The 26,258-nt window shown below is 40.8% G+C and overlaps 3 protein-coding genes across 3 annotated transcripts in view; 2 read left to right on the top strand and 1 right to left on the bottom strand.

Moving 5' to 3' along the window:
• Nucleotides 1–26,258, top strand: part of LOC118567219 (nuclear factor 7, brain-like) — a gene marked incomplete in the record, with an annotated part of 854,268 nt that overhangs the window by 431,617 nt on the left and 396,393 nt on the right.
• Nucleotides 1,916–12,153, bottom strand: psmf1 (proteasome inhibitor subunit 1). Its single transcript, XM_012879925.3, has 7 exons — nt 11,956–12,153; nt 11,155–11,307; nt 7,610–7,692; nt 7,348–7,524; nt 5,029–5,085; nt 3,566–3,727; nt 1,916–2,436 (listed from the first exon to the last, which is right to left on the bottom strand). Exons 1-7 carry the CDS (start codon nt 12,082–12,084, stop codon nt 2,385–2,387), a joined length of 813 nt encoding a protein of 270 aa, XP_012735379.2. The 5' UTR covers nt 12,085–12,153; the 3' UTR covers nt 1,916–2,384.
• pigu (phosphatidylinositol glycan anchor biosynthesis, class U) lies at nt 13,609–25,183 on the top strand. The gene is made up of 12 exons (XM_012879936.3): nt 13,609–13,772; nt 14,640–14,704; nt 15,068–15,127; nt 15,237–15,299; nt 16,451–16,560; nt 17,353–17,453; nt 18,137–18,234; nt 18,377–18,531; nt 20,555–20,698; nt 20,783–20,907; nt 21,647–21,789; nt 23,776–25,183. Exons 1-12 carry the CDS (start codon nt 13,643–13,645, stop codon nt 23,887–23,889), a joined length of 1,308 nt encoding a protein of 435 aa, XP_012735390.2. The 5' UTR covers nt 13,609–13,642; the 3' UTR covers nt 23,890–25,183.

The raw sequence follows: 26,258 nt of genomic DNA, 5'->3' as shown, positions 1-26,258 counted from the left end.
TACAGGAAGTCAGAGCAGAATCTACCGGCTGAGGAGGCTGAGGTCTTCTGGACTGCAGGGGGCGCTCCTGAACACCTTCTTTGACTCTGTGGAGGCATCAGCCTTCTTCTATGGTCTGCTGGAGCAGCAGCTGAGAGGAAGCGGCTGGATGAGCTCACCAGGAGAGGCAGCTCTGTCCTGGGATGCCCCCCCCCCCCCTGTTTCAGCGACAGACCGCTGCATCCCAGATGCTCTAAGGAGCGTTTCCGCAGGTCCTTCCTCCCAGCTGCTGCTGGACTTTATGATCTCTGCTGTGAGCAGCAGAGATCAGTGTTTACATCATGCTGACAGTTGCACCACTGAGCTATATTATACACTGGAGTGCTAAACGCCGGCTGTTAGAACAAGTCGCTTTGAAGCCACCAGCCGCCATATTGGTACTCCCTATTTCCCCCCAGTAACTAGGGAATATGTGCGCTACAGCATCGAATAATGAGGATTTTCTCATGTTCAGGGGGGGCTTAAGACTTTTAAAATGTCAAATGCCATATACTTTATGTTATGTTCTAAAAATATCAAGTACTGAGAAAGTCATGTGCTGAAATATTTTGCATTTTATTCATTTAAATATATATGTTTAACATTTATAAATATATAAATAACAATGTACAAAAACATATATTTACATATGTGTATACATATATATACATAAATACATATACACATACTTATATATACATATATATATATTTAATATGAATAACATGTAAAATATTTCAGCACCTAATTTCCCAGTAGTTGATAGTGTTAGTACATCCACTGACTGTAGAATTACCTGTGAAACATTTTCACACAGCCAGAAAACTGCTTGTTGTTGCAACCAAATCCTATGGGATTCTGTGAGAGTAGGGAGTAGCAAGATGGCGGCCAGTGACTTCAGTTTTTCGGCAAAATCAGCACTCCAGTGTATTATATAGCTCAGTGGAGCAGCAGCAACAGACCACTGCATCCCAGATGCTCTAAGGAGCGTTTCCACAGGTCCTTCCTCCCAGCTGCTGTTGGACTTTATTATCTCTGCTGCTCACAACAGACTCAGTATTTACATCATGCCTATGGTCGCACAGGTTCTGATCCAATCAGGAACCATTTAGTCTCAGGTGCTGATGTCACACGTTTTAGCTTCTCAGGGAGTGTTGGTCCAATCATGCAAATTGTCGTTTTCATTATGTTTCCTCTTCATATTTATCTGAATATCTATAGATTGCACTTTATTTCCCTCCTTCTGATAAATTTCTCCTCTGCTGTACAGCTCAACTTTTCATATTAATTAATCCTGTACACGTCTGGTGTCTTTGGTCTACGTGTTTCTGCCACTATGGGACAATAAAAGCTGTTTCTATTCTTGTTGCGTCGATATTTTTATGCATGTCTGGTGGAACAGAAGCAGCGCAGCAACTATTATGTTTCAGAAAGAAAGCCACTTCCAGGAGTCCACCTATCTAAACCTTACAGTCCCCACTGTGCGTTCTGACCAAAGCTTCGTCCTGGAGCTCATTAAAAGCCTCTGCTTCAGACTTCAAGCTTTGCATTAACTTTGTTTTCTGAGCGTTTCCAGCTCAGACAGGAAGTCCTTCTGGGTTCTCCTCTAACGAGCTCCTGGGAAGGCGTCAACGAGCCGCAGTGCGCCGTGATTTATGTGAGCATTCAGGACAGGGAGGGAGAAACAGACGTCTGCTCTCACCTGACACAGTGGGAAATGAGCCTCAAGATAAAATAGTTTTATACTCTATATAGAAAATAAAATGGAGGAAGAAACCTGTCAGCTTCACAGCTTGTGTAAATGAGCTCAAACATACCAGAAAAGCAGCAACAATAGAATCAAAAAGTTCTTTATTAGGATGTTTTGGCAGGAGATGAATAAATCAGCCATGTTGTTCAATCAGCCCCAGAAAAAAAAAAAGCCACTTTAAAGAGCTGCGTTCAGAAATGTGCAAAAGAAACAAGAAATATCCCGAAAAACTTTCTTCAGCTTAAATCCAAAGACTAGAACAACTCAAACCTGAAAGGCCTGTTTTCACTCAGACTGGTTAAGGTTTATTTTTAATTCAACGTGAGCCGTCGGTCTTAGTTTGATCCACTCGGCTCCACGATGAGTTTCTAAGTGAAGAAATGTCAGAAATGTACAAATCTGAGACTTTTCTGAGCCGCTCTGTGGATTTTTACACCAGAATCACAGACAAACCTCTTTAGGGAAAGGAAGAGCGTTTAAAACATTTTTAATTTGAGAAGAGCTCAGAGAAGAAGAGCCCTCCGCCTCTTCCTCCTCGGCAGAATGTCGTAGAACCCTCGGGGTTCTGTTCTGGACCGGTTCTGAGGTGAGTGCCGGCAGGAGACGCCGCTGAGCGCTACATGAACATGTCGTCGTAGCCCGGCGGGGGCATGTGGTCCGGATCCGGCCTGAAATGACAAAAAGAACACAGAAATTATCAGAACTGGTGTTGAACTTTGCTTTATTCTGATTTCACTGCAAAAAGGAAACCAAGAGTAAGTAAAAACTTCTTGAAATGAGTGCATTTGGTTCCCTGACTCCTGCCACTGTGCTCGGGGAAGGTGGGTCTTCGGTTCTCCACAACCACTATCGAACTATTTCCTTCTGGATAATTTTCACCTAAACTAGTGCACTCTCACAAACTCCCACAGGTGCTGGGTCCCAGGTATTAAATGTTCACTTATATACAGTAATCTTATTATTTATTTATGTTCTTTCACTTTCTTTTTTTCAAGTATCACATTACAAATGTCAGCTTACATAATAATATATATGATTTAGCAATGGCATCTAGGTGTTATTCGATTGTATCTGTTGCTTTATGTCTGTTGGTTGTGCTGTTCTTTTTGTGTCTCTCTTTCCAGGTGACGGAGCAGACGGAGAAGGTTTTATCATTCTCTCCCTTTTATCTCTTCTTTCTTTCACCTCTACTCTTTTTTTCTTTCTCTTTTACTTCTTGTTCTTCCTTTACTCTCCCATTGTAATGTCCATATAATTTGAAATTCTCCCTGCAGGAATCACAATAAAGCTATTTACATGCATAAATCAAGTGGAGCACTATGGCGAAAGCTGTTTGCTCCACTTGTAAAAGCAAAATCTGTCGAGCTCCATCTGGCATTGAGATATCAATTCCTATTGCCATATTGCTAGACAGGACACTGGGGGAAAAAAAAAAAATGTATGCATTTATCCTTGATTCGAGCAGCAAGTTTAAACGATCTGCCAATAGAAGATTTTTGTACTTAAAATAGGAACAAACCGTCTCCATCCTCTTATTTCAAGTTCAGTTTATCTAATTATCTCCTTTTGGGGGTCAAAAAACTCTTATTTATCTGCTCAAATCAAGGACAGATACACTAATTTCGAGAAAATGTTGCTTACTTTTAGTTCCATTGTTGCAGTGATGATCAAAAGTTAAACTCCTGAAGCTACGGCTTGAAATAAAATAAATTAAAAACCCCTTGGTTCTGTTCGCTGATACCAAAGGGATCACTGTGGTGGTTCAGGGACGGAGCGGTTGCTCTGTGTGCGTCTCACCCTGGTCGGCGACGGCCAACGGGTCCAAACGGGTCGAAGCGAGCTCCGGGGGGGACGGCTCCGGGAGGCAGGATGTCCGGTATGCCACTAGACGGGTCGAAGCCGGAGCGAGGGTAGCCGGACCTCAACGGGTCGACGATCATCCCGCCGCCACCGCGAGATCTGAGGGAAAGAGAGAGAGAGACGCAGAATATAACATTTACTTTTATTAACTCTACATTTATCGGTTTTTACTGAGTTTGATCCACTGACATAAAAAAAAAAACAATATAAAAACGTAAGAGACGAAGGAGTTGAGACTCAACCGGTTCAGGTTTGGAGGACAAAATGTGATTTAAACCAGTGGAGAGGCTATAAAATATATAATTATTCCTCCTTAGAATACACAGAAAACAACAAGTTCATTAAACAACTAAAAGAAGAAAATAAAAGGCACCAGGAACCATCAGTCTATTGATGATTTATTTGTTAATCAGGTCAAAACTTACATTTTTTAAAAAGGTTTTTATGTGAAAACACAGTAACTGTTATAAAAAGTGCTGTTTTTAATCCTAATACCTCTGGAGACACAAATCTACTGACTGAATGAAAATGGAGATAAAAACGTGCTTCAGCCAAACTTAAATCACGTTTGTTGGACAAATATTTTTATTTTATACATCATCATCCCAAAGATTCTGCTTTAGTGTCTGTAGAGAACTTATAATAACTACCATTAAAGAGTAGCCGGAAAAGCTCCTTTATAACAAATGATACCGGCAGGATTCTCCAGAACCAGCAACGCTTCCTACACTGCAAAAACGGATCTAAAAATCAGAAAAATGTTCTTAAAATTAGTGTATTTATCCTAGATTTGAGCAGGTAAATAAGACGATCTGCCAATGGAATGAGTATTTTCACCCCAAAAATAAGATAATTAGACATCCTGCACTTGAAATAAGATGATGGAGATGAATTGTTCTTATTTCAAGTGTAAAAATCTTATTCCATTGGCAAATCATCTTATTTACCTGCTCAAATCAAGGACAGATACACTTATTTCAAGACAATATTACTTATTTTTAGTTCCGTTTTTGCAGTGTATAAATCCCCGGATTAAAAACCTAACGTCTGAGCAGGAAGCCGGGCCGGGCCTCCATGCTCACCAGAGAAGATGTGTTGCATTTTCACCAAAGCAAAGCAAAAAGCTTAAAAAGGGGAAAAAACACTAAAACTGAACGTTGAAGTTCTACCAAATAGTGTAAAATAGACCTTAAAACACAAAACTAAGAAACTAAAGCGGTGCTGCTGGTGGTGGGAGGCGTCAGCAGGTGAACGGGTCACATTCAGCTCACCTGGACCCACCTGGTTCCTAAACAGGAACCGTCTCGTCTTAGATGAGGCTAGTTTGTTATCTTCGTTGCTAATTGTGTGGAACAATAAAGGAAATCTTAGAAAACGACCCAAATGAGGGCAGGACTCACCCAAACGGATCCAGATCTGCTCCTCCGGCTGCGAACGGAGGAACCAACGGGTCGGGCCTGAAATAAAACAACAAACACGTTTGTTTTTGGCTTCAGAGGAGATGAAGGTCCAACAGAACCGATCGCTTTAAATGGATCGAAGCGGGTTCTGTTTCCTGGAGGAGTGCCAGCGCTGCGTCTGGACCTGGTTCTGGTTCTGTACAGCACGGTCCAGGCTGCAGCTCTCCTGCCGCCACGCCCTCCTCTTCGTCGTTTCCTTTCCGTCTTTTGTTCTCTCTGCTCCGTGCTTCACTTCATCTTCCCTTCCTCCTCCTCCTCACCGATGTCACTTTCCCTCCATCTGTCTCTGCTCCCGTCCTCGGCGCCCTCTCCGCCTCCTGGGGGAGTCTGGAGGCGACAGCGCGTGGTCGATAAAGTGCTGACACCTCGCATCTCATCTGATCGGGTCACGGTTAAGGGGACAGAGGAGGGGAGGAAGAGGAGGAAGAGGATCTGTCCTCCGTCACTGGGTCTGACTGTTTGAAAACTCCTCCAGGCGCCGGTTCCCCCCCCCCCCCCCCCCCCATCAGGCAGGGTCAGGAAAACAACCACGGACACACCAGAGGGAAATCCAGACCACATGCGTCAAACTCACGGCCCGCGGGCCGAATCCGACCCGTCAGGGCGATTTATCCGGTCCTCCAGAGCCAAAAAAGGCAAATTATGTCATAAAGTAGAAGCATATATTATTTTAAAGTGTATAAAGTGGCTAAAACTGTGCCTCCTGAGGCGTATGTTGATTTTTTAACTGTGTAGTAACAGCATCCTGCCACTAGATGTCAGTTTTCCCCACAACATGTTAAAACAACCCATAAATGTCCAGAAAGAGAAGAAGTGATGCAGAATGATGAGTTTAAAGTGTAACTCACCACAATAACAACTTTTTTTTTGCAGATAAACTGTATAAACTGGGCCTAAGGTGCTACTTTTATGTTACTGTGCATTTTTTTATATTTCTATATGAAATCAAAAGTATCTATAGAGGTGTAACCGGCCATTTTAATGACTTTATGATGATATAAACAGTATAGTAATGAGTTTAACATCCCTGGTCTAGAGAAACCAGTTAACCCAACATGTTTTTGGACTGTGGGAGGAAGCTGGAGTACCCAGGGAGAACCCAGGCACGCACAGGGAGAACATGCAGAGAACCAGAACCTTCTTGCTCCTGATGGCGTAACCTTACAGCACCAAAGACCGTTCACCTGTTCTCCCTGCAGACAGACATTACCTACAGATGTACCTCCATCCTCCACGTATGCCTCACATACACCATGTTTCCAAAAGTATTCATCCCCTGCCAGACTCTCAGTGACGTCCCATTCTTAACCATCCCTCCACCAAACTTCACACGTTGGGCTCTTATATTCAGACCAGAACCATTCACCTGGCAGCCGCCAAACCCAGACCGGTACCATGAGGTTCTCTAGGTTCTGATCTGAAGTTGGAGGTCTGTAGCGATGGACCTCTGGGCGCCTCAGCAGCAGCTCCATCGGTTCATAACCCGACCAGAACCTGACGGAGCTGCTGCCGTTCCCGGTTCTCTTCCACTTTAAAACCACCGACAGCTGACGGAGGAACATTTAGGAGCGACGGGAACTTTCCATCTGGACCTGCTGCCCAGGTGGCATCCTGTCACACACTGCAAAAACGGATCTAAAAATAAGTAAAATGTTCTTAAAGTTAGTGTATTTATCCTTGATTTGAGCAGGTAAATAAGATGATCTGCCAATGGAATGAGTATTTTGACCCTTAAAATAAGATAATTAGACATCCTGCACTTGAAATAAGAAGATGGAGATGAATTGTTCTTATTTTAAGTGCAAAAATCTTATTCCATTGGCAAATAGTCTTATTTAGCTGAACAAATCAAGGACAAATACACTCATTTTAAGAACATTTTACTTATTTCTAGTTCTGTTTTTGCAGTGCAGAACCAGGCTGGAGTTCTTTCACAGATGTCTGTGGAACCTGCTGCTGGATTTTAGACGCCTGTAGCTGTGGAGCGAATACTTCTGCCTAACAAAGTGTAATAAACATTAAAGCAGAGAAGAAGAAACACGGAGAACTTTGTTCCAGACCGGAATAATCAGGCTGCAGCGTTCTGACTCCCTACAGAAACATCCATCAGCTCAGTTTAAGCTCAGCAGAACCAACCAGCTTCCAGGTGTGGTTTCTCTTTGTTCTAAGCTGTGATCACAGAGATGAAACCACCTTGTTGGGGGGGGGGGGGGGGTTTATTACAGTGAGCATGTGTGCCGGCTTCCTGTCGGTACTGACCAGTGAGGCGGTCCTCCCTGCCGCGGGTTTCTGCTGGGCATCCGCAGCGGGTCGCTGTCTTCTTCTCTTCTCCTGGGCGGCTCCTCCTCTTCCTCTCTGCGGTTCTTCCTCTCCGTCTGGGCGGGCAGCAGCTGAGTCTTCACCTTCTGGGCCAAGCCGTCCGGATCCTTGTAAACGCTTCGAGGAAAACAGAAGCCGAGGGTCAAACCGCAGCAGCAGCGGCACACGACGGACCAACAGAACCGAACGGATCAGAACCAACCTGTCGAATGTGTGCAGCTGGTCGGCGTTCACGTGGTCGCCGACGCTCACCATCAGGTCCGACACCTGCTTTGTGCTGGAGTTCTGCAAACACACACACAGGCGGATTTTTAAAAAAAAGATCCAAACAGAACCCAGAACCATGTCTACCCGTTCTCTGCTGCCTTCATGACACCAGACGTTCCTCTGCCCTGCGATACTGTCCAGTTCATTCTGGGGGAACCAAACCCAGCAAGGCCAGAACCGGTTTATCCCTTCAGGGAGTTCTGGATCTGCCCCGGATTGACAAGCACCTAAACCAGAACCAGAACCCAGACGGGCTTCAGGGAAACTCGTTCCAGCCTAGTATCCAGGATCCAGTTCATGGTTCTGATCTCACGGTCAGGAAATCGTGAGCTTGGCTTTCTGGCTCATCTCCTGAGCTCATTAGTTCTGATCAGACCCGGATCAGTGAACTGCTCGCCCTGAGGCAGAGGTTCTGGTCCGACCCGAGAGGAGCCGACTTCACGTTTAAACGCGTCGGAACATCATCGCAGAAATACAACAAATAGATACGTTGTTACATACGTTGTATAAATTGTCACAGGACCCGTTTTTCCTCACTGACACTAAATCAGACTAAACTTTGTAGTTCAGTTTGAATTTACCAAAACTATTTTTTTATCTATTAAAAGCTAGAAAATGGAGAGAGATTATTTTAAGCAGTTCCTTTAAAGTCAGAAGTTTGCATACACTAAGGTGAGTTTAGCTTTAAAAGGTGCAAAGCCAGGTTATTTGAATTTTATTTTTTATACGTCAGCAGCTCACTCTGGTTGCATACAAAGTTTTTATTAAAGATTATCTAGTCCTGCTGGTGTATTAGTTGGTATTTTGGTGTTTTATACATTTGCTCACTTTGTTAGTAAATAAAGCCTTTCGTGTTTATTTTTAATAACAGAGGAAGTACGCACTGAGCATGTGCAGCAGGGGTTAAAAGAAGGAAGCAGCTAACGGCTATTAGCAACTACCAGTGAAACAATGCATAATGGTCCAATATTCAGTGGAAAAAACACTAAAATCTATGATTCCTAGAGGGAAAAGCCTGGAAAGTCTTTGGGAATCCAGTCTGAACGTTGGTGTTCACTGAAGCGGACGCTAAACCTGCCGAGGCTCAGATGTGACGCAGAGTTGACTGACGTGAGTAAATGTTCTAATATGAGGCTCTTAAAGTTGCTGTAGATCGTTTATTTAATTAATAACGGTCTTCATCACGCCGAGCTGCTGCTTTACTGCGAGGCGTTGTAGAGAGTCAGGCTCAGTCTGCCATTATTTTATTTAGATTTATTAATTAAGCAAACCGGTATTTTGATAGTTCTGCGATACTGTCACTAGATGGCGCCACCTCTGTTTATATTTGCTCCCGGGGCTGAGGCTTTTTATATCCATCAAAACATTATCAGGATGGAAGCTTGGTGTATATAACCTTATTTTATCATGATCAAACAGTTTTTTGGTCTTTTTTTTAATAAGCATTGTCTAAACCAGTGATCACACACTCTAGTCCTGGAGCGCCGTTATCCTGCAACTTTCAGCTGCGTCTCTGCTCCAGCACACCTAACTCCAATATCAGCTCATCAGCAGAGCTTAGCTGAGACCGTTTAGTCACCTGATCCAGGTGTGTCGGCCGCGGAACACGTCTGAACGTCGCAGGACGCCAGCCCTCCAGGATTTGAGTCTGAGACCACTGGTATGAAGAAAACAAGCTAAACCTTGAGCTTAACGAGGTCCTTTAAGTGGATAATCACCTAAATTAGCTACAAAACGGGGTCGTCCTGAGCGGTCATCACAAAGCCTCCATCTTAATCCCATAAAACATTTGGGATCATAACTAAAAAGCTGCGTATAAGCAAGGTGCCCCACAAACGTGACCCAGTTCTGCCAGGAAACATGGGCCACAAGTCCAGTATACTACACCCAAAATGTTTCACCAAATTTAGAGTTTGAAGACAACTCTATCAACTAGTAAGGGACCATCTATATATATATAAAACGCCCTACTCTGAAGAAAAGTACCTCATAAATCTAAATAAGGCTCTCTCATTATTCCTATATTTAGCAAACATAAATCATTCAGTTCTTGTGCTCGACGTAAACAGAAATCAGAAGTAAAAAAATATATATATATAACAGTACAAACTAAGCTACTATTTATACAATTAAAATGATCAAAATTCACAGATATAGTTGGTCTACAAACGACACTAAATATGTTCAAAGCCAAAAAATAACCACAGAAACAAGAAGGAGCTTATGATTAAAGAGGTTTAAATCAGTATCAAGCAGCCATCAGCAGAACAAGGTAAAGGTTCCAGGTCCAGACATTTTAAATAATGATTTAATTTAGTAATTAAATTAAATAATTATTTAATAATTTAAATAATATAAGAGTGGATTATAAATGAGATGAATCATGTAAAAAACAATGTTCACTGCTTGTGCTAAGAGCACTTTCTCCCTCTGGAAGGACGACACGTTACTTTTAGCCATGAGCCTCATCGCTACCTAAAACGAGCTGAAAATGTGGCAAAAAATAATATCTAGCCATTAATTACCAAAGACACAATACAGTTATATTAAGACATTCATAGCTGAGGACTACCCATAATCCCTTGCTACTCATACTACTGACTGCAGGTACAGATCCAACATGCTGTCCCATTTAACAGGATTAATGTTGCATTCTAGCTGCCTCGGAAAAAATGAAAACCCCGCGTTAAAATTTCATTTAACGCAGTCGGAGAAGTCAGGATTCCAAAATACAAACAATAAAACAGAATGTTAGGATTCCAATATGGCGACGGCCAATACAGATGTTGTTTTGTTCGTAGTACGCCTTATTAACGGCCTTTAAGGCTGCACTACAAACACCACTTTTAATTGGTTCGGGTTGTACCGTTTATATGGGCACACAATCAATTACCTTATCATGATGTGCATTTTTAAGCACCAACTTTATTCAGAATAGAACCACTCTGACATGCGCAGTTATCAAAGGTCCCTTAAAAGGAAACACAGAAGAAGAACTTCCGTCTTTGCTGAACAGCAGAAAATAGTAAACAAAGCCGTATTACACGAGTTATTTTGTCTTCCCAGCGCCCAGACTGGACTTCAGCCTCAGAACATTTCTCCGTTACAGTTACAGTTGTTTTTTCCGATAGGATGTATATGCATAACATTTCCAACACCTCATAGGATGTGGTTGCAACATCAAGCAGTTTTCTGGCTGAGGGAAAACGTTTCACAGGTAATTTTACACACACACACACGTATATTGATTTGGTTAATTGCAGATTTCCACACAGTGATGCTGCACGGATGAAACAATGGATGCAGAATCATGACTTTAGGTCCCAACCAGGAGCCACAACCCACAGCTTAAAAAAAACCACTGAACTAGACGTGCAAAAAAAAATAAAAGGTGCATCTGCTTCTCCCTACTGAGACTAGTCACAGATGTCATCTGTTAAAAGTTGGCTTTGTGCCTGAGAGGCGTGTTTTTGTCGTTACCATCAAGTTGAAGATGAGCGTGGAGTCCACAGTGATGGCTTTCAGCACCACCTGCGTGTCTGTGTCACTGGCTTTGTAGCGCAGGCTGTACAGCTCCTTGTCATTGTTCCAGTCGGCAGGAAGCAGCTCTGACTTCTTATCACTGCTGCGAGGCTGCAGGGTTAAAAAAAAGACAGAGAAACACAGAGAATGAGACAATCAGTCAGAAATAATCAGTGTTTGACAGCCAGGTTCATACACAGTGTCCCCGGCCGCATATTTGCTGAGTCAATGTAAGATGACTTAGCTTTTTTTTTTTTTTTTTTTTTTTTTGTCTTTTCTCCTTTTTTTTTTTTTTTTTTTTTTTTTTTTTGGACACAACTGCCATGTTTTTGTGTTGAAGCTGCAGCTGTAGGACGAGTCTGGATAAAACAGCCTGATTTGGGCCAAACACGTCTGGCATAATTTGTTCTAGCTGGGAAATAATGCGCATTGTTTGTAGCTATAAAAGCTAATCTGAACACAGCAGAGCAGGTACATCAGCGGAATTTGTGCAGAGCTGCATCATAATAAGCTGTTTTAATTTCTCTCTAGATGTCGAAAAGCTGTTTATTCACTGATAACGGATGTATTTTCCCCCCAACTGCTTTCCACTTTAATTCGGCAAATCGGTTTCACTAAAATGTATTATTTTCTTTATTATTATTTGCATGATTTTGGAGAGCCTTGGGTCATTTTCTGTTTCTGTTTAACCCCAGCAGTCGGGCAGGAGGCGTAGGTCGGACCTCCGTAGCTGATTTAATGTGATTAATTTTCGCTCACCTCGTCTCCAGAGCCGATGCACCGGTAGCCATTCTTTATCATTTCCCAGTGAACGAAGCACACCACGGCGTCCTGCGGACAGCCGATCCTATCTGCGACACAGGTGTACAGCACCTCCAGTCCAGCCATTTTCCCCTGCAAACTGCCGACAGCAGCTCGGCATCAACACCGAGGAAAGGAAAGCGGAAACGGTTCGCTCAAGTCTCGTAGTAACCACTGCTACTTCCTGTCAGGGAAATTCAAAGTAAAAGCACTTGAGTGTCGTCATTATTTTACATAAAATTTTACAGTATGATTATTTTATATATATATATATATATATATATATATATATATATATATATATATATATATATATATATATATATATATAAATGCTACACCTTATAAGACTATTACATTAAATTTTATACAAGAATTATTCCGTCAGATATTACTTGTGAGAAGGGATTGTATGGAAACTGTAGTAAACTGTGGTGAAACTGAATTTGTTAATAAAATAAATAAATACATTATTATTATTATTATTATTATTATTATTATTATTATTATTATTATTAAAAGGCCGGGTAATATGGCTTAAAAATTAAATCTCCAAATTTATTTTACCAGTAGTTTTTCTTCTTTTTCGTTTCACAAAAAGAAGTTAAAGAAATTGTATTAAAAACTTGCTAATATGTCAACTTGCTAATATTGTCTAGGAGTTGACCTGAATTCAAAGTGCAACAAATTACAAGCTGTAGTAAAACATGCTTGTAGAGCAAGATGGTGGCGCTGCCATTATAAACCATAAAAATATAATAACTAAATGTTTGCTGCTGGTGGTTTTACACACTGGGCTAAGAACAGGTTTCACTCCACTGGAGTAACTTCAAACTAACTAAAATAAGTAAATGAGTAAATTAAAGTGCCTTGTCATACGGTTAAAAAAAAGTTAGCTCTTTACAATATTTTGACAGTATATTTTCCTAAACATATATTCTTCAGCATCACATGCTATTCTCTTCATGGGAGCCCAATGAGTGCATTGGCAAAATAAAATCCAGATTTTACAAAGTGGAATTAAACGTTTAAATCGATGTATTGCCCAGCCCTATAATAATAATAATAATAATAATAATAATAATAATAATAATAATAATAATAATAATAATAATTTTTTACTGCATACCATCTTGTAGTTTCTCATTTTATTTGAAAATATTTAAATTTCTAATCTGTGTCACTTTTATTTTCTCCAGAGGGAAGTGTCGGGAACAAAAGTAGCTGCTTTATTTTTTCTAGCTTTACATCTCTGTTAGTTTTGTTTTGATGCATCACATGTAGTTGCCGTAAGAGAACGGGTGCAAGAAAAAATGTTCCGGTTTAGTTGTCATATATTATTTTTACCTGTTGCCTTTTTTGAGTCGTTAATGTGAAAAAAAACTATCTATATGAAAAATACTTTAATTAAATGTATGTTTTTTTTAAATAAATAATTGAAACAAACACAAATAATCACAATACCGTCAATATGATAATCTAAATTTTAAATGACATCTTTTTATTTTGTTTTATTTTAATATAAACGTAATTATGGGTGAATGTCTGTTCGCTCCTTCGCTATTATTAATCGCTCGTATTCCTAAAAGACTTCATTTCCCATCATACCTTTCGCAGGCCGGGTGAAGAGCGCTTCCTTGTCAAGATGGCGGCTTCCTTGACTCTACTTGTGATTGTAGCCGTCACAATCCGTGCGGCTCTTTACAGATCCAGCCTAGCGGAGCCGATCGCAGAGAGGGTGGAGGTGGTGTCTCCCATCACCGCCTGGAAGAGAGGTATGCCGGGCCGGAGCGGTGCTCCGGGGCCGCTTTCTGGCGTTAAAACACCCGCAGTTCCTCCCTCTTCCCTCCGTCACCGCTCCGATGACAACTGGGTGAAGTCAAACCGGTTCATCTGCTAAAACATGCAGCTTTGCATGTATAGTTTTTAAAACATTACTTTCAATCTATTAGATCGGATCTAGTTATTTGTGTTTTTTACTAAACGTATTGCTGATTGATGCTTGTTAGTTATTGTTTGGATAAATAGTTGAGCTTCTGTGGCTCAGAGAGATGCAGCAGCAGAATGAAGAACCAAACCTGGAAGCTGATCAGATAATCTGACCCCGGTTTAAAGTTTCAGACACATCTGTGCAAACTTTCAATATGTTCATGGAGATTTCTGCATTCAAAGCCAAGTCGCGTTGATAAGCTCCAAAACACAGTGTTTGTAATTTACTGTAAATGTAGCTGTATCTGTTGTACACAGTTGGATTTTTACGTGTAAAATTCATTCAGAATTTATGAACTTCAACGAAGCATTAATGGTTAAATTTCTGGCCTAAATGCTGTTAGTTGTGATTAATGGGTAGCTTTCTAAAATGTCTTATATTTGTCAGATTCCACAAATCATTAAAAGTGATACATTAAAAAAAAATGTTTGTTACATACTTTCCACACATGTAGTAATTTAAAAAAATGTTTTTTTTGCTTGTGTGAAGCCATGTGCTGGTGTTAGATTATCATGATAGGATCAATTTAAATGGAAAAAAACTAAAACAAAAGGCCTAACTTTTTATTTTATTTTTATTTTGCATCATGTCCTATTTGAATAATTCAAGTGGAATTATGACAAAAGCTGCCTCTGTGTCGTTTTTTCATCAGTTATTGAAGGTTTAGCCCTGCTTGACTTGGGAGTTTCACCATATTCTGGTGACGTGTTCCACGAGGTAAGACGTCAAAACACGTAGTTTGTTTTAATACTCTGGCAGTGGTTGGCTTAAACTGTTTAAAATAAAAGTAAACTTTAGATTTTTTGCTTACTTGCTTTCTTTACTTTTGTGTTAATATTAAAACTGAAGGAGCTTGAGTAGTTGGGTAGTAGCAGCGAGGCTACTATGCAGACCTGAAGTGTGTGTGTGTGTGTGTGTGTGTGTCTATATATATATATATATATATATATATATATATATATATATATATATATATATATATATATATATATATATATATATATAAACATAAACTCAGGGTATGTTTATCAGAAGGGTCTTTATACATTTATTGCTATCCATCTTTTTTTTTTCCTCCAGACTCCTCTCATCATTTACCTCTTCCACTTTTTGGTGGATTATGCAGAAATCACGTTTATGGTAAGAGAGTAAAATTATTTTTTGGTGTAACAGATCAGTTTTTTATTCTTTTCATTAGTGGCCATGATAAACACCGGTCCGTTTCTATTTTCTGCCTTTTTCTTGTTAGCTGGCGGACGTGATCGCCGCTGTCGCTCTTTACATGGCGGTGAAGGACTTTAACAAGCAAGTGGTGAGAAAATGGCAAATTTTTTAAAGTAAAATATATTTTGATGTATGATTATGTTGGCTCTAAACATTGGGATTTAGTTTGCAGGCTGCCTAAAGATCCAATTTAAAATAGTTTCTTTATTAGAATCACAATTTAATCGGTAAGTGTTAGAAAAATACAAGGACTTTGACTTTTGTTCCACTTGGCTCTCAATGAAGATATTTTAAATACAAATAGAAATAGAAACTGAAGTAATTTTTTTGTTGTAATTATGAATAAATAAGGGGAGATTTGCCTCTGCGTTTATCCCATCCTGTAGGGAGCAGTGTGCCGCTACAATGAGTGGCGCCTGGGGAAGAAAGGGCTCTGGCCAGCCGTGTTGCAGTAAACTATCGCTGCTTATCACCAGCAGCATAACGTCCTCATGGTGAAACACGGTGGTGGCAACATGATGCTGTGGGGAGGCTTTTCCTCAGCAGGAAAGAACCAACAAAAGCAGCAAAACCAACCAAATTAGTTGGAAAAACGACACTTATGATCTCAAATCAAATACACCAACATTACCCTTGGCAATCAGCGGACAGTGGAGCTGATATTCAGCTCTCGTGTCTCCAGAAAGCCTGAGTTCCTTTAAATCGAGATTAAAAACACATTTGTTTAAAATTGCCCTTGAATGTTCAAGTTAAACTGTTTTACTGTTTTTAAATGTTCTTTTTTTTTTGTTTCTACATTCTATCCCTACTTGCTTTTATTCCTATATTTTAATCATGTAAAGCACTTTGCATTGTCTCTGTACTGAATTGTGCTATATAAATAAATTTGCCTTGCCTTGCCTTGCCTTCCAGTGCTGCCATGTCCGAGTGGCAGCAGGTCATTGTGACTTTAGGGTAATATTCCAATAACAGCGGTGCGCTCCGATCAGAACCTGCCGCTCACAGAGAGGGACCGCGGAACACCGTCTACCAGAATTAAAAAATAGTACAATATAACCTGGTTTATTATTACTTGTTTACAGTTCAGCTTGGATTTTATTTTCTGCGTTGCCTAGATTTGCTGAATCCAGATGCAGCCTGCGACTGCGCGCTGCTTCGATGGAGCAGTACATAACCGTGTAATTTCCGTTCTTGTAGCGGTGATTTAAACATTCTCGACCCTCTCTCTTTCCGTTTCAGTTCAGAAAGCAGAAGTTTGCCCTGGAGGCGAACCGCTACCCCCCAGACTGTCTGGAGCTCATCAGAAGCCCCACAGAAATGCACTACATCCCCCTGAAAGTGGCCATGTTGTAAGTACCTCCACCTCCTGTAGGGGGCGCTCAAGCTCCGCAGGGAGCGTGAAGAAGGACGCAGCGGCCACTGAGCTATATTATACACTGGAGTGCTAATCGTCCGCTGTTAGAACGAGTCGCTTTGAAGCCACCGGCCGCCATATTGGTACTCCCTATTTACCCCCAGTAACTAGGGAAAATGTGCGCTACAGCATCGAATAACGAGGATTTTCTCATGTTCAGGGGGGCTTAAGACTTTTAAAATGTCAAATGCCATATAGTTTTATGTTATGTTCTAAAAATATCAAGTACTGAGAAAGTCATGTGCTGAAATATTTTGCATTTTATTCATTTAAATATATATGTTTAACATTTATAAATATATAAATAACAATATACAAAAACATATATTTACATATATGTATACATATATAAACAAATATACATATACACATACTTAGATATATATATATATATATATATTTTTTTTTTTTTTTTTTTTTTTATTATGAATAACATGTAAAATATTTCAGCACCTAATTTCCTAGTAGTTGATAGTGTTAGTACATCCACTGACTGTAGAATTACCTGTGAAACGTTTTCACTCAGCCAGAAAACTGCTTGTTGTTGCAACCAAATCCTGTGGGATTCTGTGAGAGTAGGGAGTAGCAAGATGGCGGCCAGTGACTTCAGTTTTTCAGCAAAATCAGCACTCCAGTGTATTATATAGCTCAGTGGCAGCGGCCCGGTCCGCACCGAGGAACGATGGATGCTCAGAGTTGTGCTTTTATTTTATATCTTCTCTCACAGCTACCTGTTGAACCCGTTCACCATCTTGTCCTGCGTTGCCAAGTCGACGTGCGGCCTGAACAACGCCGTCCTCGCCCTCTTCGTCCTCACGACGATTAAAGGTTGACTGCTGATCAATGTTCTCAGTATTTTCTCTCCCGTGAACTTAAATGAGGTTAAAAGAAATGCTTTACAGCAGGAGAGTCAAACTCATTTCTCATTTATTGTTCCACTTTGGCATCGTGAAGTCATTAAAAGGGCCGGTTACACCTGTAAAGATGATACTTTTGATTTCAGAATTTCATTTCAGTTCCCATAGAAATGTAAAATAAAAATCACAGTAATATAAAAGTAGGTCCATTTGAACAGTTTATCTGGGGAAAAAAGTTGATATTCGGGTTGAGTTACACTTTAAACTCATCATTCTGCATCACTTCTTCTCTTTTTGGACATTTCTGGGTTGTTTTAATGTGTTGTGGGAAACCTGACATCTAGTGGCAGGATGCTGTTACTACACAGTTAAAAAAAAAAATCAAAATTCACTACAGGAAGCACAGTTTTAGCCACTTTATACACTTTAAAAGTATACATGCCTCTACTTTATGACACAATTTGCCTTTTTTGGCTCTTGAGGGTCGGATAAATTGCCCTGACGGTCCAGATTCGGCCCGCGGGCCGTGAGTTTGACTCATCTGCTTTACAGAACTAACTGAATATCTAGTTTAAGGGTGAGAGTTTATTTGTGCTTTAACTCTGTGTTCAGACTGTTTTGCCCTCAGATAATGAATTTATTTCTGTACTTCAGGAAACGTGCTCCTGAGTGCCATATTTCTGTGCCTGGCCACCTATCAGTCCATCTATCCTCTGACGCTGTGTGCTCCAGCCATGCTGTATTTGATGCAGGTACTTTCTCTATCAGCTCGTGTTTGTAAAACATCAGTGCTGCAGGTTATGTTTAACTGCTGTTTTACCCGTATTTCCACCTTTTTCCTCTGGTTGAACTCATTATTTCTGCCGCTCCACGCTTGCTTTTGTTCTCCCTCAGCACCAGTACATCCCGGTGAACCCGCGGCGGGCCAGCTTCTGGTGGTTTGTCGTTCAGTATCTCTTCATGTACCTCGGCAGCTTGTTTGTCATCGTCTGCCTCTCCTTCTTCCTGCTGGGGTCCTGGGACTACCTGCCCTCCGTCTACGGCTTCATGTGAGTCAGCAAACAGAAAACCTCAAAGCAAATGAATCTTGTTTATCTTCTGTACGTCATTTTTGCTAAACACAACTCTGTATAGGCAAGACTCCTTAAGTATTTTAGTTTAGTGATTTTTCCAGTCAGTCACTTGAAACATGTTATATTTCCTGACTGCATTATGGTAAGTGTAAAGTTTGGTGGAGGGAGAATTATGGTGTCAGTTGAGCCCTTTAATGCTTCGCCATATCAGGCGAAGCATTAAAGGGCTTGTTGGCTTGTTAGAAAACCCTTTGGTGATGAATTGGAGCGGAAACTGCAGGCCAGGTGTTCTCACCTGTATGGAACCAGGAACAATGAACCAAAAATATAAACACAAAAACTAACAAACATAAAGCAAATCACCTTTAACTTAGTGCAAATAAGTGAATATTAAAATAACTAAAGTCAGCTTCAACAAATAAAGTCCCCCCCCTCCCAGTATTTTGGAGTAGCGGTGTGTTCCTGGCTTCTCTCTCCAGCTGATTTGTATTTGCAGAACCTCAAAAAAAGAACAAGTGTAAGTAAACCATTCAGATATTAACTAAAGTGTGCACCCATTAGAAAATATATGTCTGAATAAAAAAGCTTGAGCTTAAGTTATGTATAGTGTAATCTGGAACCAATAAATGTAAATTATGAAGATAATACTAACACTTGGTGGTGGAAGCCTCCACCAGCACAATCAAAGATTCCTTATTAAAGTCCTTATTTTGGCTCAGGGTCATAAACCTTGCAATAGAATATGATTTAACCAACGCAGAAACATCATGTCTGGGTAAAGTGTTGATAATTTTAACTCGACGGGACGTCATGATGAAGACCTTCTCAGTCAGTGAGAGAAGTCTGGGTTCTGAGGGGTTCATGTTGCTGCATTTAGTAAAAGTTTTATTTAGTTTTAAGCTCTTAGGGGTTCTAAAGAATACTATTTATTTCATTGGTTCTTTTTACTTGCGTATTTTAATTACATTTTAATTGTCCTTGTTCTTATTTTTTTTATTGACTGCAGCACTTGGAGATTTGTTGGAAACATTACAGATAAAAAAAATAAATAAATAATAATAATTGTTATTATTATAATTATGATTTTCATTATTATTAATAGATGATGCAGGAGTTTTGTTTTAAACGCTGGTTGTACAATTCTGAACCGTGCGACACACTTTCATATATAGTTTTTAGTTATAGGCACTGAGGGGTTCTAAAGAATACTATTTATTTCATTTTACTTGCATATTTTAATTCCATTTTAATGTCCTTGTTCTTATTTTATTAGTTGTTTTTTTATTGACTGCAGCACTTGGAGATTTGTTGGAAACGTAAAGTGCATTACAAATCAAATTTATTATTATTGCTATTAATATTAAAAGATGATGCAGGGGTTTTGTTTTAAACGCTGGTTGTACAGTTCTGAACCGTGCGACACACTTTCATATATAGTTTTTAGTTATAGGCACTGAGGGGTTCTAAAGAATACTATTTATTTCATTTTACTTGCGTATTTTAATTCCATTTTAATGTCCTTGTTCTTATTGACTGCAGCACTTGGAGATTTGTTGGAAACAAAAAGTGCATTACAAATCAAATTTATTATTATTGCTTTTATTATTAAAAGATGATGCGGAGGTTTGTTTAAAACGCTGGTCGTACAGTTCTGATGCGTGCGACACGCTTTGATTTGCAGAAGTTTTTTGGACAATAAGACATTAAATAAGGTCACTAACTGGCTTCCTGTCTCCAGCGCAGCGCCTCCTGCTGGCTGAATCTGCAGCGTGTCCGTAGAAACAGACATTATATTATATTATTATATTATATTATATTATGTCTATGAGTAGAAAGTCATCCTGGCCTCCCTCTCTGGTGTGGAAATAGTGCTTCTTATGCAGTTTCTCCACCAGAGGGCGCTCTAAGACGTGTTCTTTTCGCTCTAGCAGGTCTCCGGCTCTTCACAGCTTATTGTTTGTATTGTTTCTTTTTTTGGGGGGTGTTTCGCACCTTTTAGTCTTTCAGTTCCTGACCTGACGCCCAACATCGGCCTCTTCTGGTACTTCTTCGCTGAGATGTTTGAGCATTTCCGCCTGTTCTTCCTCTGCGTCTTCCAGATCAACGTTTTCTTCTACACCATCCCCCTGTGCATCAAACTCAAGTAAGTCCTCTGCCTCCCGTTCCCTCGGATCCCTTCGTCCTTCCTTGCATCCTCCATCCTAACCCGTGTGTGATTGCTCTGCAGGGATCACCCGGTGTTTCTGATGTTCATGCAGTTAGCGGTGATCTCCATCTTTAAGTCTTACCCCACTGTGGGCGACACGGCCCTCTACCTGGCCTTCCTTCCTGTCTGGAGTCACCTGCACAGATGTGAGTGTTTTAAATAGGAAATAAGGATTTAGTGAACGCCCCGACAGCTTTCACCACATGGAGCTTATAGGTTTAAGTTCAACCTTTTTATTATTTTCTTTCATTTAGCCTTTATTTAACCAGCTTTATCCCACTGAGATCAAATGTCTCTGTTCCAAGTGAGCCCGGGTTCAGGAGGGCAGCAAAACTGTTACGCTGGTGATGGTCAGAGTGGTTCCAGAAGCTTAATTTCTTCTCCGTACTCCAACTAGCCGTGATGTTTGGGATCCTGGTCCTGGATGTCCAGCAGCAACCGAAGCTCCATCCCATCACGAGCTGGAAACTGCTGCGACACCAGGATCAGCGTCCACAGTGAATTTAAACTCCAACGCAGCTTAATCGCTAATACCGACGACGTCTTAAGAAGTTTGCAATATTAATGAGGGTGTATGCATAATTTTGACCCTGTGTTAAATTAGAGAAAATCAGCAACAAATTAGAACTTGTGCATTTAAATGCTTGGGTTGTCGTTCAATCAAATCGCCTTTGTTCTAAAGCATTTAAGTCTAAAGCTTCTACGTGTTTGACATGAGCTGTAGTTGCAGGGAGGAAAGGATCTGTGAAGGTAAAGCTGCACAGGTGGAAACTAGATGAAAAGCTGCGCCTCTCTATTGCTGAATCTGTCTCATGTGTCCCGTCTTTCTGTAAGCCGAATGTATAAAATCATTGTTTAATGAAACATGTCTTTCTCCTTTTCCAGTCCTGAGGAACATCTTCCTGGTGTCCTGCGTCCTGCTGGCCTGTTCAGCTTTATTCCCAGTTTTATGGCACCTCTGGATCTACGCTGGAAGCGCCAACTCCAACTTCTACTACGCCATAACTTTGCTCTTCAACGTAGCGCAGGTAGGACGGATGTAATGGCAGTTTTGTTAAACCTCTTGTGAATCCCGGACGAGCCCCCATAGTGTCACAGTCTGGCTCATTTGTTATGACAAAGAGTGAGAAAGGACACAAGAGTTGGATTTGGAAATATTTATTTTAAATGAATGAAAAAAGCTAAAAACACTCCAGTGTATGGTGTTATTAAAATAAGTCACCGCAATGTTGAAGATAAATGTTGAGTGTTAAATTAAGGAAACCCTGGAGGCCAACCATGGCAAAGTGAGAGGGGATTCCCTTCATCCTGTACAGCACCCAGGCGCTTAAATTCAATTCTATTTTATTTATATAGCGCCAATTCATGATACACGTCATCTCAAAGCTCTTTCCAAAGTCAGACTCCACCAAATCCTCCAGGTTGGTGAGAAAGTTTCCTCTCTAAGGAAACCCAGCAGGTTGCATCAAGTCTCTCCAAGCAGCATTCACTCCTCCTGAAAGAGCGTAGAGCCACAGTGGACAGTCGTCTGCATTGTTGATGGCTTTGCAGCAATCCCTCATACTGAGCATGCATGAAGCGACAGTGGAGAGGAAAACTCCCCTTTAACAGGGAGGAGAACCTCCAGCAGAACCAGAACCAGGCTCAGTGTGAACGCTCATCTGCCTCCACCCACTGGGGCTTAGAGAAGACAGAGCAGAGACACAGAAAGCTCAGAAGCTCACATTGACCCAGGAGTACTTTCTATGTTAGAGAAGACAGAGCAGAGACACAGAAAGCTCAGAAGCTCACATTGACCCAGGAGTACTTTCTATGTTAGAGAAGACAGAGCAGAGACACAGAAAGCACAGAAGCTCACATTGACCCAGGAGTACTTTCTATGTTAGAGAAGACAGAGCAGAGACACAGAAAGCTCAGAAGCTCACATTGACCTAGGAGTACTTTCTATGTTAGAGAAGACAGAGCAGAGACACAGAAAGCACAGAAGCTCACATTGACCCAGGAGTACTTTCTATGTTAGAGAAGACAGAGCAGAGACACAGAAAGCTCAGAAGCTCACATTGACCCAGGAGTACTTTCTATGTTAGAGAAGACAGAGCAGAGACACAGAAAGCTCAGAAGCTCACATTGACCCAGGAGTACTTTCTATGTTAGAGAAGACAGAGCAGAGACACAGAAAGCACAGAAGCTCACATTGACCCAGGAGTACTTTCTATGTTAGAGAAGACAGAGCAGAGACACAGAAAGCTCAGAGGCTCACATTGACCCAGGAGTACTTTCTATGTTAGAGAAGACAGAGCAGAGACACAGAAAGCACAGAAGTCCCAACATTTGATACAGAATAAATTATTGATTTCATTCTGTGTATTTCTTTTCTTAATCCTGTGGGTCTCTGACTATGGAACACCGTTAAACTCGGTTATAACTGAGTGCAACAGTAACATTCCTGACATCCAGCTGCTTCTGTAAGATTTTCCTGCGTCTCAGGAAAATCTCAGATCTCAGCTAAAAAGTAGGAAAAACTCAGAGTTTGCCCAAACAGCCCTGCTCGGTAGCAGGGTCGTTTCACGGAGTAATCTTGTCATAATCCGACTCTGGGTAAAAGCTTCTGAGCTTTCTGAAACAGAAAAGCCAGGGAATGTAGGAATTTACCCTAGAAACTATTTTGATTATCCACTAACCAGCTTTCTGAAACGGGGCCCAGCCAGCAGCCAGTCTGATGCGTCTGATGCTCAAAACCTCATGGTTCGGCCAAATGCATCAATTCAGCTGGTGAAAGAAAGAACCACTGATCAATATAATCTGATCTGATTGTAGCTTGAAACCCTATTTATGTTTTTTTTTACACACGCGCCTCATGCACCGGCATGGATAGAGGCCCACTGACACTGAGAGTGCACAGGGCCCCAGAATTTGGTGCTACGCCCCTGTAAAGGAGCCTAACGGAGGAAACAACCTGCCTGTGTCACTTAAAAAATGACTAAATCCTCGGTTTTCCTCTTCGTTCCCATCAGATCCTGCTGGTGTCGGATTATTTCTACGCCTACCTGAGGAGGGAGCACCACCTGACCTACGGGCTGTACCTGAAGAAGAAGGACGGCTCGGAGGCGACGCTGGTGCTGAAATAAAAACTCTGAGAGGAAGAAACTCTCCTGGAACGCTGAGAACAAACCTGAGGAGGGAAACCTGCCTCCTCGGATGGTGCAGACTCGTACGAAGACATTTGAGCGGCTGCGTTTGATGTTGCTGACGGTGATGGGATGTAAACACGTGGCTCCTGGGAACTCAGACACCGGGACCTTGCTGCACCGGGCTGCCTGCTGAAGATTTCCTCCTCCTGACGCCGACTCTGGAGGAGGGATTATTTGGACGCGGTTTATCCTCCATCCATCAAACGGAGGAAAGCATTCCTCCGTGGAAGGCTTTTATTTCAATTGTTTCCTCCTCTTTAAACATTAAATATATAGGAAAACGTGTGAATGTCCCAGAAAGTTGGTGATTACTGATCTCAGCTCACTGTGTTTTGTCTTGTTTACCTGATAGCGGTTGTGTTAAAACTGATTTCTTTACGCTTTAAACAGAATGATGGGAGTTATTTAACAGTTTTAACTAGTAGAGCAGCACAGATCAGGCTTTTCCCACCTGATACTGCCCATCTTTCATTATTTGACCTGCTGCTCAAGAGAAAACCTCCGAATGATTGCTGCATCTCTTGTTGTAGGATTCATTGCTTTCTTTCCTCCTCATCTCTAAACGGATTCAGGATTATTGGTGTCAGATCTTGTCAGTTAAAGGCTGAAGCGTTACATGTTTCACATTTTTACGAGCCGCTTCAACGCTCAGACCCGTTTCCTCATTGATTTCCTCCATTTTTAAAACACTTGTTTGGGGTGCATGATATATCGGCATTAACATCGGTATCAACCATTTTTTTAACATATCAGTATCGGTCCGATAAGCAAACAGGCCGATATTAACAAACAATGTTTATTTCCAGCTAGTTGCTCTTTATACCTGTGTTTAAATAGGGGGAGGTGAGGGGGGTTGGTCATGTTAAAGTGACAGTGATGCATCACAGCCAGCATTGTTTTTTGTTTTTTAACTGAAGCAGAGATAAGAAAGCAGTGTGTAAGTCTAGACTATAACCCACATTTAAAAATTCAATTAGAATAGTTTTCAGTCGGTACAAACTTTTACAAAATCTAGGCGTCACAGAAATGTAAATGTTTGTATATAAATATATACACACATCGATAAATACCGGTTATCAGACACAACAGCAATATTAATATCGGAAATCGATATCAGCCCAAATTTTCAAATCGGTGAAACCCTAACTTGAACACATCTTGACTCCATTTTATTCTAAAATACGTGGATAATGTCTCAGACATGTTTAGATACACATGATGAGCAGGAAAACAAGCAACGGCGCCTATAAATGTGTTTAAACCTAAATACTGAGGGATCTGATCGGACGGGTGAAGTTTATGTTGTTATGGACCGAGCTAGAGATGTTCTGACAGCAAATGTACTTTTTAATGGGTGAAACTCTCCTTAAAGCTTCCTATGGACATGTAATCAGTTAGCTTAGCATTTAAACATTTAACCCCTTTGTATGCATGCGTGACGAAACTAATCATGGTACTGTAATGAATTTCTGAGGAGTTGTTTTTTTTTTTCTTTGAGAATTAATACGAATATAAAATCCCCATCTGTATATTCACATCCAGAGGTTTGCTTTGCTTAGCATGAAGACCAGACTGACTAAAGAGTGTTGGGTTAGGTTAGCATTTTCTTTCTTTTCGGGCCTCTTTTGCTCCATTAAACTGAAGCCAACAGTCTTTGAATGCAACACAGACACGAGAAGGTTGGTGCAAACCTCCTGACTCTCCTCCAGGGAGAAAAAGACACATTTTCCACTCGCAAACTATGAATATTCTGTTCTGCATTTAACACATGGGGACCATTTATTTCAGTTGTTGGAATGTTTTTACAAGAACAAGGACTGAGATAATGCAGGGTGTCATTTTGCTCTCGGCTCAGGTTTTAATCAGAGGCGACTTCTAGTTATTCAGGAATCCAAACAAATACGTCATTAAATCCCTTCCTTAAGCTGGATTGTTTAAATCTTTAAACCCCGACTAAAGGTGACAGAAACTGAGAACTTTTAGGAGATATTTGCTTCACTTCTTTATGTTTTATCTGTCTTGTTGATGCAGTGATGCCAAAATTCATAAAACAGAAATGCAACCTTTGGGGTTTTGGTTTTCAATTCTGAGTTGAAACACAAAAAAAGGGGGATTTTTTTTTTTATCCAAAATATCTCCTGTCTGGACAAAAATTCATCCAGGCATTTTTAGAGGGGGGAAATAATCAGATTTTTATTTGCTGCACTGATACTTGTTTTTATCATCACATGTTGTTTTCTTATTACACTGTATGTCCTATTATTATTTTGTTTGAAGAGAAATTCAAGTTCAGTTTGACATTTTGA

The sequence above is a fragment of the Fundulus heteroclitus genome, chromosome 20, assembly GCF_011125445.2.
Source record: "Fundulus heteroclitus isolate FHET01 chromosome 20, MU-UCD_Fhet_4.1, whole genome shotgun sequence".
Taxonomy (NCBI): domain Eukaryota; kingdom Metazoa; phylum Chordata; class Actinopteri; order Cyprinodontiformes; family Fundulidae; genus Fundulus; species Fundulus heteroclitus.
Note: the sequence above shows the minus strand (reverse complement) of the source record. Positions and strands in the feature narration are given on the sequence as shown.

What these genes read in the sequence shown, in the direction of transcription:
- pigu (XM_012879936.3), top strand. Translation starts at nt 13,643, where the DNA reads ATGGCGGCTTCCTTGACTCTACTTGTGATTGTAGCCGTCACAATCCGT. An exon ending in AGGACTTTAACAAGCAAGTG is followed by an intron (nt 15,300 to 16,450) that starts GTGAGAAAATGG and finishes TTTCCGTTTCAG; the next exon opens with TTCAGAAAGCAGAAGTTTGC. An exon ending in CTGGAGTCACCTGCACAGAT is followed by an intron (nt 20,908 to 21,646) that starts GTGAGTGTTTTA and finishes CTCCTTTTCCAG; the next exon opens with TCCTGAGGAACATCTTCCTG.
- psmf1 (XM_012879925.3), bottom strand. Translation starts at nt 12,084, where the DNA reads ATGGCTGGACTGGAGGTGCTGTACACCTGTGTCGCAGATAGGATCGGC. An exon ending in GCATCGGCTCTGGAGACGAG is followed by an intron (nt 11,308 to 11,955) that starts GTGAGCGAAAAT and finishes TTAACCCTGCAG; the next exon opens with CCTCGCAGCAGTGATAAGAA. An exon ending in GTTGGCCGTCGCCGACCAGG is followed by an intron (nt 2,437 to 3,565) that starts GTGAGACGCACA and finishes TTGTCATTTCAG; the next exon opens with GCCGGATCCGGACCACATGC.